This window comes from Magnolia sinica, chromosome 12 (genome assembly GCF_029962835.1).
Source record: "Magnolia sinica isolate HGM2019 chromosome 12, MsV1, whole genome shotgun sequence".
NCBI lineage: Eukaryota > Viridiplantae > Streptophyta > Magnoliopsida > Magnoliales > Magnoliaceae > Magnolia > Magnolia sinica.
Window position 1 is genome coordinate 80890988 of NC_080584.1, and position 17636 is coordinate 80908623.

A 17636-nucleotide genomic window follows, 5' to 3' on the forward strand; every position below is an offset into this window, starting at 1 on the left:
TTAGGTGCGTGACCTCCATGCTAGCGGTGAGTCGGAGGCTGAGTAACAACGCTTCATATTCCGCCGTATTGTTCGACGCTTGGAATCCAAGTCGTAAGGCATACTGTATATAGGTATGATCGGGGGTTTCCAGCACAACCCCAGCCCCACTGGCCTTCGAGTTGGAAGAACCGTCGACATACAGATTCCACGGAATAGGGCAAGGGGGAGCGGTTGAGGTCGGAACTGCACCGTCCTTCGGTGGATCATTTACTGAAAGTTCGGTTGAAGACGTTCCCTCGGCGATAAAATCAGCTACGACTTGCCCTTTGATTGCTGCATTTGGTCGGTATTGAATATCAAACTCACTCAGCTCGATAGCCCATTTGGTGAGTCGGCCGGAAGCTTCTGGTTTCTGCAGTACCTGGCGAAGCGGAAGGTCGGTCATTACAATGATGGTGTGGGCATGGAAATACGGCCTAAGTCGCCGAGAGGAAGTTATTAAAGCCAAGGCCACTTTTTCCAAGCTTGGGTATCTCGTTTCTGCTGGCAATAACGCTTTGCTGACGTAATAAACCGGCAGTTGCTTTCCTTCGGATTCTCGTATCAAAGCCGAGCTAACCGCTGCCTCGGATACAGCTAGGTAGAGGAGCAACGACTCCCCCGGTTCGGGTTTTGATAAGAGAGGTGCAGAACCGAGATGTGATTTTAATTGCTGGAATGCTGCTTCACACTCTTCCGTCCAACCCATCGCTTGTCTTCCTTTCAATTGTTTGAAGAAAGGGAGACACTTATCCGTTGCTCTGAAGACGATTAAGTGCTGCGACTCGTCCGGCCAACCTTTGGACGTCCTTAATGGTTTTGGGGATTCCATATCAATCAAGCCTTTATCTTCTCGGGGTTTGCCTCTATTCCTCGCCGACTGACCAAGAAACCGAGGAATTTCGAGCCTACTCCAAAAGCACATTTACTCGGATTTAGCTTCATCCGGAACTTCCGTAGGATTAGAAGCATTTCTTCCAAATCATTCACATGATCTGCCGCGTGTATACTTTTGACGAGCATGTCGTCGATGTATACTTCCATGGTTCGGCCTATAAGCCGAGCAAAGATTTTGTTAACTAACCTTTGATAAGTTGCGCCGGCATTCTTTAGACAAATGGCATCACTCGGTAACAATAAAGGCCTTTGTCGGTGACAAAGGTAGTTTTTGATTTATCTGTTTGATGCATTACAATTTGATTATACCCTGAATATGCATCCATGAAGCTAAGGAGCTCATGTCCGGCGGTACTGTCTACTAGCTGGTCTATCCTCGGAAGCGGAAAGCTATCCTTGGGGCAGGCTTTATTTAAGTCGGTATAGTCAATACAGACTCGCCACTTCCCGTTGGATTTCTTTACAAGCACGACATTCGCGACCCACTCTGGATAGTGTATTTCTTCTATGAAATTAGCCTGGAGGAGTTTGTTGACTTCTTCTTCGATGATAGCGTATCGTTCAGGGCCGGTCGTCGCTTTTGTCGGATCGGTCGATACGATGGATCGATGTTGAGTCGGTGAGTCACCACAGAGGGGTCGATCCCGGGCATATCTTCATGACCCCAGGCAAAGACGTCGGCGTACCTACGGAGCAGGGCTATCAGCTTTTCTTTCAAAGGGGACTGCAGAGACGAGCCAATTCGTACCGTCTTGGATCCATCTGTCTCGACCAAGGGGACCGAGACAAGATCTTCGACCGGCTGTCCTCGTTCATAATTCTCGCCCGAGGGTCCAACGATTCGATTGTTAATATGTTGGTCGGACTTTTGTCGGCGGCTCCTTTACGGCTATCATGTAACATCGCCTCGCATCTTCTGGTCTCCTTTGATAATCCCGACTCGACTCGGTCGGGAATTTCATTGAAAGATGGTATGTGGATACCACGGCTGGAGGAGACTCAATGAAGGTCGGCCGAGTATTGCGTTGTATACGAGGGTTGATCGACGACCAGAAAGTCAACCATCATCGTTGATGTGGGGCACTACCCGCAGTGAGTGGTAACGAGACAATCCCTTCAGGCAGTAACTGTCCTCCGGAAAAACCGATCAACGGTGTCCGAACTGGGCGTAGGATCGTTCGATCCCCATTTTGTCGAACGCCTGGGTAAATAACACGTCTGCAGACGACCCCGTATCGACGAGTATCCGAAACACTTTTCGGTTAGCGATTGCCAAGGAGACGATCAACGCATCATCGTGGGGGTGATGGATACCTCGGGCGTCTTCCTCAGTGAACGATATGCAATATCTTTCTCTTTTCTTTTCCTTTGATGGCCGATCTATAATCATGAGCTCGGACTGAGGCTGACTAAGTTTTCGTGCGTGATTCCTTCGCGCGTTGTTTGAGTCGCCCCCACATTGTGGACCGCCGATAATCGTCCGGATTTCTTCCATAGGCTGACTCCCGGTCGGGCGCGCCTCGGATGCCCCAGCTTTGACCAAATGTTCTCTGAGTCGGCCGTCTTTTATGAGCCGTTCGATCTCTTCTTTTAAGTGACGGCAATCACTTGTGTTATGCCCGTGATCGCGGTGATAATGGCAGTACTTATCCTTGTCCCGCCGATTAGGATTACTCCTGAGCTTACTGGGCCAGCTAACAAAGCCTTCGTTTTTTATTTCCATCAGTACCTCTTCCCGAGTCTTATTCAGGGGAGTATATGTGGAAAATTTTCGATCCGGCCGTTTTCCTGACCTTCGCTCGTCACGCGCTTGATCCTCTTTGCGTTTCCTTCCTCCGGCCGAGTCGGCTTCTTTTTTGGCCGACTCTTTGGCCGAGGTTTTAGTTTCACGCAGGATTCGCGCTTCCTCGGCGTTGGCATATTTATCGGATCGTGCCATAAACTCCGCCAGAGTATCAGGCGGAGTTTTGTCTAGAGATGCCAGGAATGGCTTATCCCTAACTCCTTGCATGAGCGCATTGAGGGCCGTTTCTTCCGAATGTTTTCGAACTTGAAGGGATTCGAAATTAAAACGCTTGATGTAATCTTTCAATAGCTCTCCCTGCTTCTGAACTACGTTATTCAGATGTGCAGGGGGCTTCAATTTCTTCTTTCCGCCGATGAAGTTGGTGAGGAAGGCGTCGCTCAGCTCAACGAATGAACTGATGGACTTTGGTTTCAGCTGTTTGAACCACAGTCGAGCTACATCAGTCAACGTAAGAGAAAAGGCCCGACACATTACTGCATCCGAGGCATCGTGGAGTTCCATATAAGTTCTGAAGCACTCAATATGCTCGGTCGGGTCGGTCTTGCCGGTGAAAGGAGTGATTTGAGGTAATCGAAACCTTTCGGGCAATCGGGCCTTCAGTACCGAGTCCACAAAGGGGGACGCTTTCGCTTCGGACCCGGTTGAATATACATTCCGGCCGTGCTTTATGTCCGCCATCTCTTTTGCCATCTCTTCCCGCACTTCTTTTTTAAAATTTTGAATGTCGGCTTTTCAAGGTTCGCTGCTTTCTGCCGTGTCTTCCATGGAAGGGCGATTGCGCCTTCTTCGCTCTATTTCGTGCCGAAGATCAGTCGGGGGCAGGGAAGCGTTGGCTGACTGCGCTGGAGATGGTTCTGATCCGCCTTGGGGTTGGCTTGGGCGGACAGACTGCGGCGCGGAAGGTTGAGGATCAACCGCCGTAGCCGTAGCCCCTTGAGGATGCGGGAGCGGCTGTACTTGTTGCTGATACATTCGTTCCAGCATCTGCTTCATCATATTCATATCGGAGCGGATTTCTTGAACCTCCTTGTCCAACCGCCCATCGTCGCGACCCCGCTGATTGTTGCTTGTTCCGGTCGCCCCTCGTCGGCGGTTGTTAGGTGGGTTCTGGGTTGCGGGAACCGGACCTGGTGGCCCTGTAATCGCGTTCTCATTCAAATCTTCTTCTGGGACCGTCCTTCTAGTCATCACCATTGGAATCAGTATAGAGATACGAGATGGCTTTTTGTACGTTCCCACAGACGGCGCCAAACTGTTGATGCAAATGTCTGGTTCGTCCTCCTAGACCCTTGTATGCCTGCACAGAAAGAGGACAAAGGAGACCCTGGCTCGAGCAGGGGACCCTCCGATGCCAAAGTTAGGCCTGGACTCTGGGTCTAAATGTATTGAAAGGTTTTTAGACCGAATTTTTTCGTACCTCTCAAAGTGACCGGGGTCCTTCTTTTATAGCTACTGGGGCGTTCTGTCGCACAAGGATTCTCTTCCTGATACTGGGCGCGGGATCTTCTCCTGGGATCACGGAGATAGGATCGTGCCCATCTTGAGCCTTCATCCGATCCCGTGAGCTTCGGGGTCGGAGATCTTATCCCGAGATATCCGGGATGAGACTCATCCTAGCGATGGTCGGTCTGGCAAGGTGGTCCGCCCGATGCGTGCCCGGGACGCTGATGACTCGTCCGAACCGACTCAACCTTTGTCTCGGTTTAGCGAATCATGCCTCGGTCTTGACACATCCTTCTGTGACCCGAGGCATTAAGTCCGAGTATGCGGACTTGTATTTTTTTTATCCCCAACACGCGTCAGTTGCATTAAATGCAAGAGTAATATATGGTGTGGTCTAGTTGATAGATTGAATTTGATGCGTTAAAATAATTTAAGAAAAGGGATAAAGGGTTTGGATGTACAGATACATCATGGTGGGGCCCGCCCACAGAACTGCCCGTCTGGAGCTAGGGACCGGCAGGAGTAGTACGCAATCCCCATCCGCCCCGACGGTAATCCGTCCGGACAGGGCTATGTGGGGCCAAAGTGATGTACTCCGTTCGACGTTTTTTTCAAATCATTTTAATATGAGTTGCAGAAAACGAGGCTGCTCCACGGCTCCTGTGGCCCACACCAAAGAAAGCTACAGTGATAATGACACCTACCATTGAAACCTTTCTAAGGGCCACCTTGATGTTTTTTTACCATACAACCTATTAACAAGGTCATGTAGACGTGGATGAAGTTAAAAAACAAATATCAGCTTCAACCGAAACTTCTCCGGCTCCCAAGAAGTTTTTAATGGTAGAAATTAAATCCTCACTTTGTAGTCCATTTAATATCTTTTGCTGCCTCATGTTTTGTCTCAGAACTTAAAATGATCTTAGAAAAACGATTAACGGCGTGGATAAAACACTTACATCATGATGGGACCCACATAGCCCTAGCAGGGGTAGGACCCAATCCGCGTCCCAATCCAATAACGTAGGTGCTGTTGGACGCGGATTTCATGTGAAAGGCTTTGTGAGGAAGTTCTTTCGCCAGGATGCCAGGTGGGCCACTATAATGTTTCTTAAAATCCACCCCATCCATCCGTTTTTCCAAATCATTATGACAGCCAAGACCAAAAATCAGGTGGATTCGAAACCAGGTGGGTGTTTATATGCCATCCAAACCGTTTATAAGTTCATTTCCACTGGGATGAAGTGAAAACACAAAACTCCCATCTTGATACGGAAATTTTGTGGCATACGAATGTTTAAACGGTGGTCACCGAATATCCACTATTTCTACAAGTGAGACACACTTGAGTTTTGGATCTACCTGATTTTTAGTCTGTTACCCTAAAATGATAGGGAAAAACGGATGAACGGGATGGATTTTTCATAAACATCGTTGTTCCACACCTAGCATAACAGCATACGAAGTTCCCGCCAAAGGCTTTTTACTAAATCTGCGTCACTGGGTCCGATGCGGTGGGCGCGGATTATGTGTTACCTTAACTGGGTAACAGCGCAGTGGGTGTTACTCTTACGCTATGTCTCACCTTGATAATATATTTCATATCCAATCCGTCCATCCATTTTAAAATTCTATTTTAGTAAAGTTTACAAAAAAATAGTCATATCTAATTCTCAGCTGGACCACACAACAAGAAAGAGTTATAATTAACATTAACCATTAACAACTTCCCAAGGTCCTATGTAAGATGATCCTTAATTTTTATTTTCCATCCAAACCGTTGATAAGCTCAAAATATAGTGGATGAAGGAAAATATACAAATAATAGATTGATCCAAAACTTTTATGCCATACAAAAGATCTTTTAATGGTCATTAACCACTTTTCCTGTGGTGTTGTCCAAAGAGATTTGGATATTTTTAAATTTTGAAATAACATCTTTAAATGATCGAAAAAAATGAATGGACGGAGTGGATATGAAAATAATTTATCAGTGTAGGCCCCACATGGTAAGAGTAACATCCACTACGGTGCTACCCGCGAAACAGGCTAACAGCTGATCCGCTCCCAGCGCCGTGTAGCACTGCACGCAATATAGTAAAAAACAGCTTACATGAGCTGTTATAAGATATCACATTAGTGGGTTTTAATTGTTTCCCTAACCGTGGGCCCATCTCAATGTATGTGCTTATATCCAAGCCGTCCATCAGCTCTTTCAGTGATTCTAGGGTATGATGCCAAAAATTTAGAAATCCAAATCTCAAGTGGGCCATCCCATGATAAACAGTGGTGATTGAACGTTTCCATTAAAAACTTCTTGAGAACTGCCCACATACATTGAACGGTAGGATAACTTGTGGTGCATGTATAGGAAGTCACTACAATGAAAACAGTAGACCCCACAAAGAGGGTCACTTTTCATGAAAACTACGATGATGGAATTCAATAGGTGGGCCACCCTGTATATTGAGTCAAATGGTTGTTGTCTATTGATTTGAACTTTGTGGCCCAATGAATTGGCAGAACGGCCTGATTTTTTTTTCCAGGAGGTTTTCATGGTAGACCCTTCTGTTTTAACGGTACTGATTTTTAAAAGAACAAAATGATAAATAAATAAATAAAAATTTAAAAAGGTTCCTACCAGGTTTTAAACCGGATCTGGACGGGTACCTTGCAACATATACCCGCCCATTTGTAAAATGGGTTCGGTCGGGTCGGGTCTAACATAAAAGAAATTAGATCCACCTATTTAGCAGCTAGATCGATTCTTGGAACCAGAACTGTATCATTTAACAAACGGTCGGGTCTGGATCGGGTCCATTGACCCATTTATAGCCCTACTGACTCACAATTCGATGAACTTATAAAAGGCTTCAGGAGGGATTTTACGATTGGTTACTCCCCCTGCCACCAGCCCGGTGGCGGTGGCTGATGGTCGTGCTCTGTGGGTCCCACCATGATGTATGTGTTTCATCCATTCCGTTCATCCGTTTTTAAAGATCATTTTAGCATTCTAGGACAAAAGTTACGGGATGCCGTTCTAAGGTGGACCACACCATAGGAAACAAATATTGATTGGATATCCACCATTAAAATCCTCCTAAGTCCCACTGTACTGTTTATTTGAAATCCAATCGGTTGATTAGGTCATGCAGACACATATGAATGGAAAAGACGAATATCAACTTGATCCAAAACTTTTATGGCCCCGAAAAAGTTCTTAATGGTCGACATTCATTCAGCACTGTTTCCTGTAACGTGGTCCAATTGAGATTGGGATATACCTCTTTTTTGGTCTCATATCATAAAATGATCTAGAAAAATATATGGACGGCATGGATGAAACACATACATCATGGTGGGTCCCACAGAGCACCGACCACTAGCCATTTGCTGGTGGTAGGGGTAGTAGCCAATCCGTTCCCATTTTACTTTGTTTCCATTGGTGGGCCCATCAAAGCTTTTCATTTGGCTGATCGTTTGAGTGCAGATTTCAAAAGGCGTTACACCTGATGGATGGATTAGATTATCCTATACAACATGGTGGGCCCCACAGAGCTTGCGTATTTGATGCGTTGTATGAATCAGGTGTGTAAGTAGATTCCTGTCCTATAAAACACTCTTCCTTTTTCTTTTTCCATTTCCATTTTCATTGTATGGTAGCAAAAAAAAAAATCAGAGAGAAATGCTACCCTTTAGGAACTGCCCATCTTCTCTAATACCCATACTCGTTCTTCTCTCTATCGTACTAGTCTTTTCTCCTATCAACCAAAGCCATCTCCATCTCTTCAAAACCATCCCTCAAAATCACACAAGGATTACAAAAGGAAGTCTCCAAATCCCACAAGCCCAAGCAATCTCTGAGAGCTTCTTTCATATATCTTCCTCCAACTCTACTATTATTTCTGCAACCAACAACAGTGCTACAGCTACAACAGTAAGTATATTTAAAAAAAAAAAAAAAAAAAAAACCATGTTGGTTAATGTCTAGCACCCTTTCTTTTTTGATGGGTGATACATGTTTTTTGATTTTGTATTGCCAAAAGTAAAAAAAGTGGGTGTGAATGTTCATTTCATTGGACTTCTTTTTCATTTTTTTTTTCTTTTTTTGGTAAGTAGGAGAGATTGGAAGGTGATGGGTTGGAGATGATGGAAAGGGGGCTGGCGAGGGCTCGAGCATTAATTCGGAAAGCCGTGCTTTCGAGCAACTACAGTTCGCACAAGGAGGAGAAATTCGTGCCGAGAGGAGCTATTTATCGAAATGCCTACGCCTTTCACCAGTTAAGATATGCTACTTGCTTTTACCAAAGTCATCCCACCACATGTGGCACACGTGTGCGAGATCAGAGCTGTTGATCAGATAAACAAATTGGCCCCTTTTTCCTGCAACACCAATCTGATCTCCTGTCAGATCAAAAATGGTGGGGCTTAGATTTCCTGCGAAAGCTTTTTGGAGGAAGTTCCTGCGCAAGGATGATGGGTGGGGCCTACCGAGATGTTTGTGAGAAATCCACCCCGTTCATCCGTTTTGAGAGATCATTTTAGTAGAGATGACGAAAAATGAGGTGGATCAAAAACTCAAGTGGGTCACACGAGAGGGAAAATTGGGTAAAGAAATTCCTACCGTTGAAACTTTCCTGGGTCTACCTTGATGTTTATATGCCATCCAAACTGTTTATAGGGTCATTACCACTGGGATGAATTGAAAATATTTAAAAAATTGTATGACACAAAACATTTATGGCCACAAGAATGTATCAACGATTCACACTGAATCCCCACTGTTTCCTCTCCTGTGACCCACTCAAGTTTTTGATACACATAATTTTTGGTCGCATGCCCTGAAATAATCTCTCAAAACGGATGAACGGGGTGGATGTCTCACATACATCTCGCTGGGCCCCACCATCCCACCTTATGGGCAGTCGGTTTCTTTGACGTGTGTCGCAGATTTCCTGCGAATGGCTTTGGCAGGAAGTTCCCCTACTTGGGAAGCCAGGTGGGGCCCACCATGTTGTTTGTGATAAATCCATTCCGTCCATCCGTTTTTCATAGTCACTCTCGGACATTAGATAAAAATTGAGACGCATCTAAAACTCATGTGGCCCAAGAGGAAAGAGTGGGGATTGAGTGACCACCATTGAAACATTCATATGTATTTTTATTGTTTCTTCGGATCATCCCACCCACAGAAGTGACCTTATAAACGGTTTGGATGACATATGAACATCATGGTGGCCACTGATGGTATATACAATTTCTAAGTGCCTTTGCATCAACTATCACACTGTGCCAGAGTATCTAATTATTTATTTCTCCAATCTATATTAGACCCACTTGAATTAACAATCATACCCCAAATTTCATGGGTTATTGCTAATTATAGCCGTCCATTGTGCTGATGGATGCATGGAGGGAGAGGACGCGGATTAGCTACTGAACTGGACAGTTGTGAGTCGGCTAGTGAAGTGACGTCACCATGTTCTTTGGACCCCACCATGATGTATGTGTTGTATCCACACCATCCATCCATTTGGAGAGATCATTTCAGGGCATGGTCCAAAGAATGAGGTAGATCCAAAGTTCAAGTGGACCCCACCACAGAAAACAGTGGGGACAGTGACACCTACCATTGAAGCCATCCTAGGGCCCACCATGATGTTTATTTGAGATCCAACCCGTTTATAAGTTAACACAGACATGGAATAAGGGAAAACACAAATATCAACTTGATCTAAAACTTCTGTGGCCCAAAGAATTTTTTAATGGTAGACGTTCAATCCCTACTTTTTTTTATAATGGGGTTCACTTGAGCTTTGGATGTGCCTAATTATTTGTTTCATGCCTTAAAATGATCTCTCCAAATGTATGGACGGTGTGGATGCAACACATACTTCATGATGGGGCCCACAAACGTGGTGACGTCACTTCAGTAGCCAGACTCGCCACTCTCAAGTTCAGTGGCTAATTCCCGTCCAGAGGGAGAGAATCATCGTAAAGAATGGTTTAAGCAACGAATCTAGCCGTCTGAATTATTTAGTCCCCACCGTCCCTTTGAGCTGGGCCCACTTATTTCATAATCTGTACCCGATTAGGGCCAAAAGAGGACCGTGTGTGTGTGTGTATATATATATATATAGAGAGAGAGATGCTCACACACAACTAGTTGGGCAGTGATTTTTGGTTCAATTAGCTGGGCATTTAATGAGAAAAATTTTCTCTAATGCGAATTAAAGTTGAGAGAGAGAGAGAGGGGCGTTTGCTTCACGTTAGCCCTTACGGTCTTTTGAAAATGATCTCTGACTTGGGTGGGCTCCACTGTGGTGTTAATGTAAAATCTATCTTGACTATCACGTGTGTCATCACATGTTAGATCTAAGAACTGAAAATCAACTCCATCCATGGTTCAAGTGAGCCACACAATTTAAAATAGTGTTTTAAAAAAAGCTCACCTTATAAAATAATTCCTTTCATGAGGCACACTTATATCAAATATGAGCCTGATTTTTTATTTATATGCCTAGCTTTTTGATGTGGCATCTAATGGTTGAATGGATTTCACTTACTCATGATCGTGGGTATGTAAAAATCAAAGGTAGATGCATCTCCCTTTATTGCTCTATTGGTGTGTCCCACCTAAATCAAAAGGCAGCCTGATATTTTGTCTCTAGACTTAGAATAAGAACACACATCTGATGGTCGCAGTGGATCTCACATGTACATTAAGACATCATAGTTGGCCTAATAAAAATAAGGTTGGACATTCTTCTTTCACGGTTAAGCTACTCCCGTCTTCCTCATGAAAAACATAAAGAGTGGATTAAGTGCAGTCCATTGCTTATGCAACACAGTTGGTCCCTGACCATGTCGCCCACTTTCATGTATGTATCATATATTGATGTGGTCTATTTGTTTTTTCAGCTCATTTTAGAACATTAACCCAAACACGATCCAATTATAAATCTTGAGTGGTCCACACCAAATAGAAAATAGTGAAAATTGAACTCTTACCATTAAAATTTTCTAGGGTGCAACGTAATTTTTTTACTTTCCACCTAACTTATTGATAATGTCACGGAGACCTTGACGAAGGAAAATCAAAATAAAAATATATTTCAGCTTAATTCAAAACTTTTGGCCCACAAAAAGTTTTTAATGGCCAATCACCACTATTTCTGTGGTGTGGTCCACCTGAAATATATATCTATTTCGTTTTTCGAATCCTGTTTTATCATAAGCTAAAAATATAGATGTAGAGAATGGATATACAATCCGTTTATCAAGGTAGGCCCAGGATGACGGATGGACAGAACTGCATGTGAACGCGCTGCACCCAATGTACTCCCACATTTTTGGGAATAGGCACCTTTTCTCTCGGGAATTAGAAGAAGTCTAACGGTAGGAGAGAGCTTATCACGATTTTTGATATGGCCCACCGTATCATGTAAGCAAGATCCACTCTGGCCATTGGATGTGCAATCTCATTGTAGGTCTACAGATAAAATATAATGTAAATTTGTAATTCAGGTGAGCCACACCAATGAAATATTTGAGGGAAAGACATCCACCTTTGATTTTGACAGGACCCCAATCATGAGCATGTGAAATCCACTCCAACCATTAGATGCGAAAGTAAAGGCTAGGTGCGGGACTTAAAAATCATTTCCACATGCGATTCAAGTGGGCCTCATCAAACAATCATTTTGGAGGGTAAGCTTTTTTAGAATACTGTTTCCAATTGTGTGTTCCATCTGAACTACCAATGGAGTTTATTTTCACTCAATAAGTCTAACATGATGTGACACACTTGATGGTCGGTGTGAATTTTACATTAAAGGCACAAAAGGTCCCACTCAAGCTAATAATAATTTTGAAAGGTAATGCCAAACAAAGTCCAATTTCTCTTTCTACATTAACCAGCATTAATTAATTAGAACTAGTTGGACATATATATATATATATATATATATATATATATATATATATATATATATATATATATATATATATATATGGGAAAAGGTACTATGCGCTCGACCTCATGATAAGCTCCCATGAGGTCGAGCTGTGTGGGCCCCACTATGATGCGTGTTGACCATCAACACTGTGCATTTGATGGATCCCCTCTAAATTATGGGATATCCCAAAAATCAGCCGTATATGGAACTCAGGTGGGCCATACCATCTAAAATCATGTGAAGACACCGTTAAAACATATAAAAGCACTTAGTGGGGCCCACCTGAGTTTTTAATGCTACTAAAACTTAGTCTGAACCCTCAACCAAGTGGGACACATATAATGGATGGGCTGGATTTGCAAACCACATCTCGGTGGGCCCAAAAAACTGATTATGAATGTTTTAATAGTGCACGGCCTCTCCCCACTTCTGTATGTGGTGTGGCCCACACAAGTCACAGATTGACTTGATTTTTGAGACCTAGGCCCATGATGGAATGGTGCACCTGACTGATGGGGTAGATTTTTGAAACGCATCACGGTAGGGCCCACACAGCTCGACCTCATGGGACGAACTCGTGAGGTCGAGCGCATAGTACCTTTTCCCTCTCTCTCTCTCTCTCTCTCTCTCTCTCTCTCTCTCTCTCTCTCTATATATATATATATATATATATATATATATATATATATATATGAGAGATGCTCACACACAACTAGTTGGACCGTGGCTCTTGGTCTAACCACCTGAGCATTTAATGTTAACAAATGCTATATCTGAAAAATTATTTTAAAGAAGAAAATGACTTACCCACTTTGATCGGCCCCACCATAGTGTTAATGGAAAATCCACCCCAATCATCCCATGATTCACCTCATGCTGGGACCATGATCTGAAAATCAGCTCCATCCATGGTTAAGATAGACCACACGACCAAAAATCGAATACGGGAAGAGCTTAACCTCCAAATCGTCTTCCTTGACATGGCCCAGCTGAATCATGTATCAGCATGATTTTTTGGACATCAAGCCTAACTTTTTGTATGTCATATAATGGTTGGAGTGGATTTCCAAGGCCCAGCCAGGTGGGCCTTGTAAAAATCAAGGGTCGACGCCTTTCCCAAATGTTTCCATTTGGTATGGTCCACCTTATTCACAAATTAGCCTAGATTTTTTTATGTGGGGCCAACATGGGGATTAAACATATAGTGATCGGAGTGGATCCCACACACATATCACAGTGGCCCCATTAAAAGATGAAAGGTTGAAATCCGTGAGTCACTCGTTGGTTCCGAGATAATTGGTACGTTACGGAAGAGAGTAGATCAGTTGTTACCCGAGTAACATACCAATAGGTGCTTCCTTGACCGTGGGACCCACTTTGATATATTTGTTGTATATCTACGACGTCCATCAGTTTTTACAAATCATTTTAATGGATGGTCCCAAAAATTAAACCGATCCACCTAACAAGTGAGCCCCACCACAGGAAATAGTGAACATTGAACCCCCATCATTAAAACCCTCCTATGGCCCACCGTAATGTTTATTTTCCATCCAACATTTAGCTTATTTATAAGCCAACTTATTCATAAGGTCACGCAGACCTGGATTAGGGAAAAAAATATATATCAACGTGATCCAAAATTTCCGTCACCCTAACAAGTTTTCAATGGTGGGGGTTTAATCCTCACTGTTTTCTGTAGCATGGTCTACTTTAGCTTTGGATCATGTGGGTATAACATATACATCATGGCGAGGACCATGTAGCTTTGCTACATCAACACAATCAGCTGTGTGTTACCCGCCTTGTCATCTGAGTCTTTCTCGAAACCAATGCACACCTTTCCTCTTTTGATGTGTTCCACTGTGATATTTACATGAGATCCACTCCTTTCATTATATGTATAATTCCATATTAGACGTAGAGCTAAGAAATCACGCTGATCTATAATTCAAGTGGACCATAGGAAGGATTACAATTTGGAGGATAAGCTTTTCCAAGGCGCTATTTTCTACCATGTGGTCCACTTTATTTATGGATGCATCTGATTTTTTTCCCCTATGACCAATATGAGGCGACTCATCTAATGGTTGGTGTGGATTTCATATTAACTCCACCGTAGGTCCCACCCAAGCCATCAAGTCATTTTCCTTTGGGAAACAACTTTTCCAGAACGAATTTATTAGCATTAATTACGCAACTAGTTGGACGGGCATCTCTCTCTCTCTCTCTCTCTCTCTCTCTCTATATATATATATATATATATATATGGGAAAAGGTTCTATAAGGTCGAGCTCATGGGAACTCCCCATGAGGCCGAGTTGTGTGGATCCCATCATGATGTATGTCGAACATCTACCCCATCAGTCAAATGCACCATTCCATTGTGGGCCTAGGGCTTAAAAATCAAGTCAATTCATGACTTGTGTGGGCCACACCATATACAAAATTTGAGAGGGGTTACCCTCCATTAAAACATTCATAATCATTTTTTGGGCCCGCCGAGATGTGGTTCACAAATCTAGCCCATCCATTATGTGTGTCCCACTTGGATGAGGGGTCAGACCAAGTTTCAGACGCACCCAAATTTTGGGTGGGCCCCACCAAGTGCTTTTATATGTTTTAGGCATGTCTTCACATGATTTTAGATGGTACAGCCCACCTGAGTTTCATATAAGGCTGATTTTTGGGATATCCCATAATCTAAAGGGGACCCATCAAATACACGGTGTTGATGTTTGACATACATCATCACAGCTCGACCTCATAGGGAGTCCCCATGAGCTAGACCGTATAGAACCTTTTCCCTATATATATATATATATATATATATATATATATATATATATATACACACACACACACACACACACACACACACACACACACACACACACACACACACACACACTCCATGCACGAGCCAAACCTCTCAGTATTTCTCGAGAAAAGATTTGATATTCTGTCAAATTGTGATAGATGATACTCAGGCACATGAATTAACTTATAAATTGCACAGGTAGAGTACAAGTAATTCTGTCCAAATTTTAGATATCATTATGAACTTAAAAAAAATAAGCTTATTTCATTATCAGACCATTAGATTGGTGGGGCATTTGTTGGATGGTTTTTTTTTTTTTTTTTTACACACGCACACACACCCCCACACACTCACGCTAGTGAAATTTTACCACCTATGGGTGGTCGAACCTTTGACCGGGAGTTGAAACACCTGAGAGTTTACCACCCGAGCAAGAGTATGGACCCAATATTTGTTGAATGGTTAAAAATGAAAATTATGCAACAATTTCATTAAACAAACAGAGCTGATTGTGTGACAGTGGTTTCACAATTTAGTTGGTTTAATTCAACTTATTCTATTACTAGCGTATCAAGCCTTAGACACAGCCAGAGTATCAAACTATTTTTAGATATTTTATTGCCTTTAGCTTATTTTCATTTTTGCTATAGAAAATATAGTTGTATCTGCATGCCACTAGTTTCTCATAATATATATAGACCTTAAAAAGGACTCCACAATTAGAATAATGCATGACAAATAGGCTCAGGCAAATAACATTCATGCCAGTGAAATTTGTCTAATTCAATGGCCCATATCAGACAACTATGATAGCGTGTAAATAGGGAGTTTCTCAAAAAATAAAATGGATGATTTTTTTTTTCTAATTTTTATTAATTTATAATTTTAAAAAAATATATATATACAAATGTAGAATGGATACAAGCTAATATAATTCATAAGTTAATATGATATATGTTTTTATGATACATAAGCAAATATGATATAAATCTCATGGTGATTTGCACAACTACACATGTATACATTGATACATGAAGTTTACACGTGTGGAGTTTCACATACATTCATTCTTTGTAGATAACATGACACTTTTGTATTATGTCTCTCTATAAAGTAGTTGGCCACAACATGCACATAAGGTTTGTCCAGTCATCCTTGAGGATACTTCATGGGAATCGGTCATGAAGACGTGGTCCAGTCGATAAGTGGATTGGTCTGATTTCCATGCAATTTTTATGTTGTTGACCATCGATTTCATAGGTTCCCAGCATTTTGACATGTAATCTAGTGAGTACTTATAATTATGTTATGTTTTGCTTGAGGCCTACATTTTAAATTCAGAACTAGTTTTGTTCAAATATCACTATGCTACATTGTTGATTAGTTAAACAACCTCCTACATCTATGTCTATATTGTATATATGATGTGACTAACTTCCACACATTTCCATTGCCATAAATAAATAGTTTCTCAATACTAAATAACTTCGAATATTGAAAGAGCATGGGAACATATTTAAATGAAATTGAAGGTATTTTAGAAATTGAAAATAAGATTGCTATTTGATGCACCATTCGTATTTCATCCAAAAGCCTTTTGATGGGTTAGATTTTACTTACAAAAGGTAATGGAGGGTATAATTGTAATTTTCACCTGAGCAGCTACTCTCCTCTCCAATACACGTATATTATTACCTACCAACAATACTACTAGGGAGCTAACATAATGGAAGGATGGGGGAAATGAGTAATAAAGATATCATTATTTTCTTCCTTTATGATAAACCTCAAATCTATGAGAAACCTTAAAACCATGAGACAAAAGAGTCACTAAAGTAAAATATTATTGAGAATGATAAATAAAATTTGTTTATGAAGTCTTTTCATATAACTTACAAAAACCTTAAACTCTAAATTGATAAATTCTTTACAATTATTATTTTTTAAAATAATAAAATTTTTAAAATAGTAAATAATTTAAATTTACTCAAAATCTTTCACATGATTCAAATCAGAACTTTAAATATAATTAGATTTTTTTAAATATTAAACAACCTAAAATTAGTAAAAACCAAATTTACTAGAAAATATTTTTTAACTTAAATTTTAGATTTGACTATTAAATTAATTAAAGAATTTTATTCAGATGTTAATAGACTTTAACATCAACCAACATATAGAGCTTGTCAATAGCTTTCAAATAGCATATTATATGCATGAAATGGATAACCAATTTCAAAGTTTATCATCGTTGAAAGTTACAGTATGCGTTAGACCTGTATCAAACTTTCTAGCCTGATTTTTTTAAAGCATGGATTTCCATGAGATTGTCCTTGACATTGACCTACATTAGACATTTCCACTTGAAAAAACGCATTCTCAAGTTTTGAATGACAATAATGCATCACAATAACAATAGCATGTCAATTTATGAGGGGTCTATCTCTTTGAATTTCTTGAATTTCGCTTCCTTGAATTCTTCAATTTATAAAGGGTCTATCTTCACATTTTTTTTGCAATAATGGATTTGCTATCAGAGGTTGCTTAAGAGTTTATTGTAATTTCATTCATTGCTCAACATTCATTAAAAACATTGTTGTTATTGTTGGGGTCAAAAATACAAGTCCGAAGACTCGGACTTAATGCCTCGGGACTCGGACTTGATACCTCGGGTCGCCGAAGGATGCGT

At 41.6% G+C, this 17636-nt stretch overlaps 1 protein-coding gene across 1 annotated transcript in view; it reads left to right on the forward strand.

Moving 5' to 3' along the window:
- Window positions 1–7799: 7799 nt before the first annotated feature.
- LOC131221873 (probable glycosyltransferase At5g20260) overlaps window positions 7800–17636 on the forward strand; it is a 28948-nt gene continuing 19111 nt past the window's right edge. Inside the window, exons 1-2 of the mRNA XM_058217172.1 lie at window positions 7800–8105; window positions 8288–8448. Of these exons, the coding sequence (XP_058073155.1) occupies window positions 7854–8105; window positions 8288–8448 (413 nt within the window). The 5' untranslated portion in view covers window positions 7800–7853. The remainder of the gene's footprint in view (window positions 8106–8287; window positions 8449–17636) is intronic.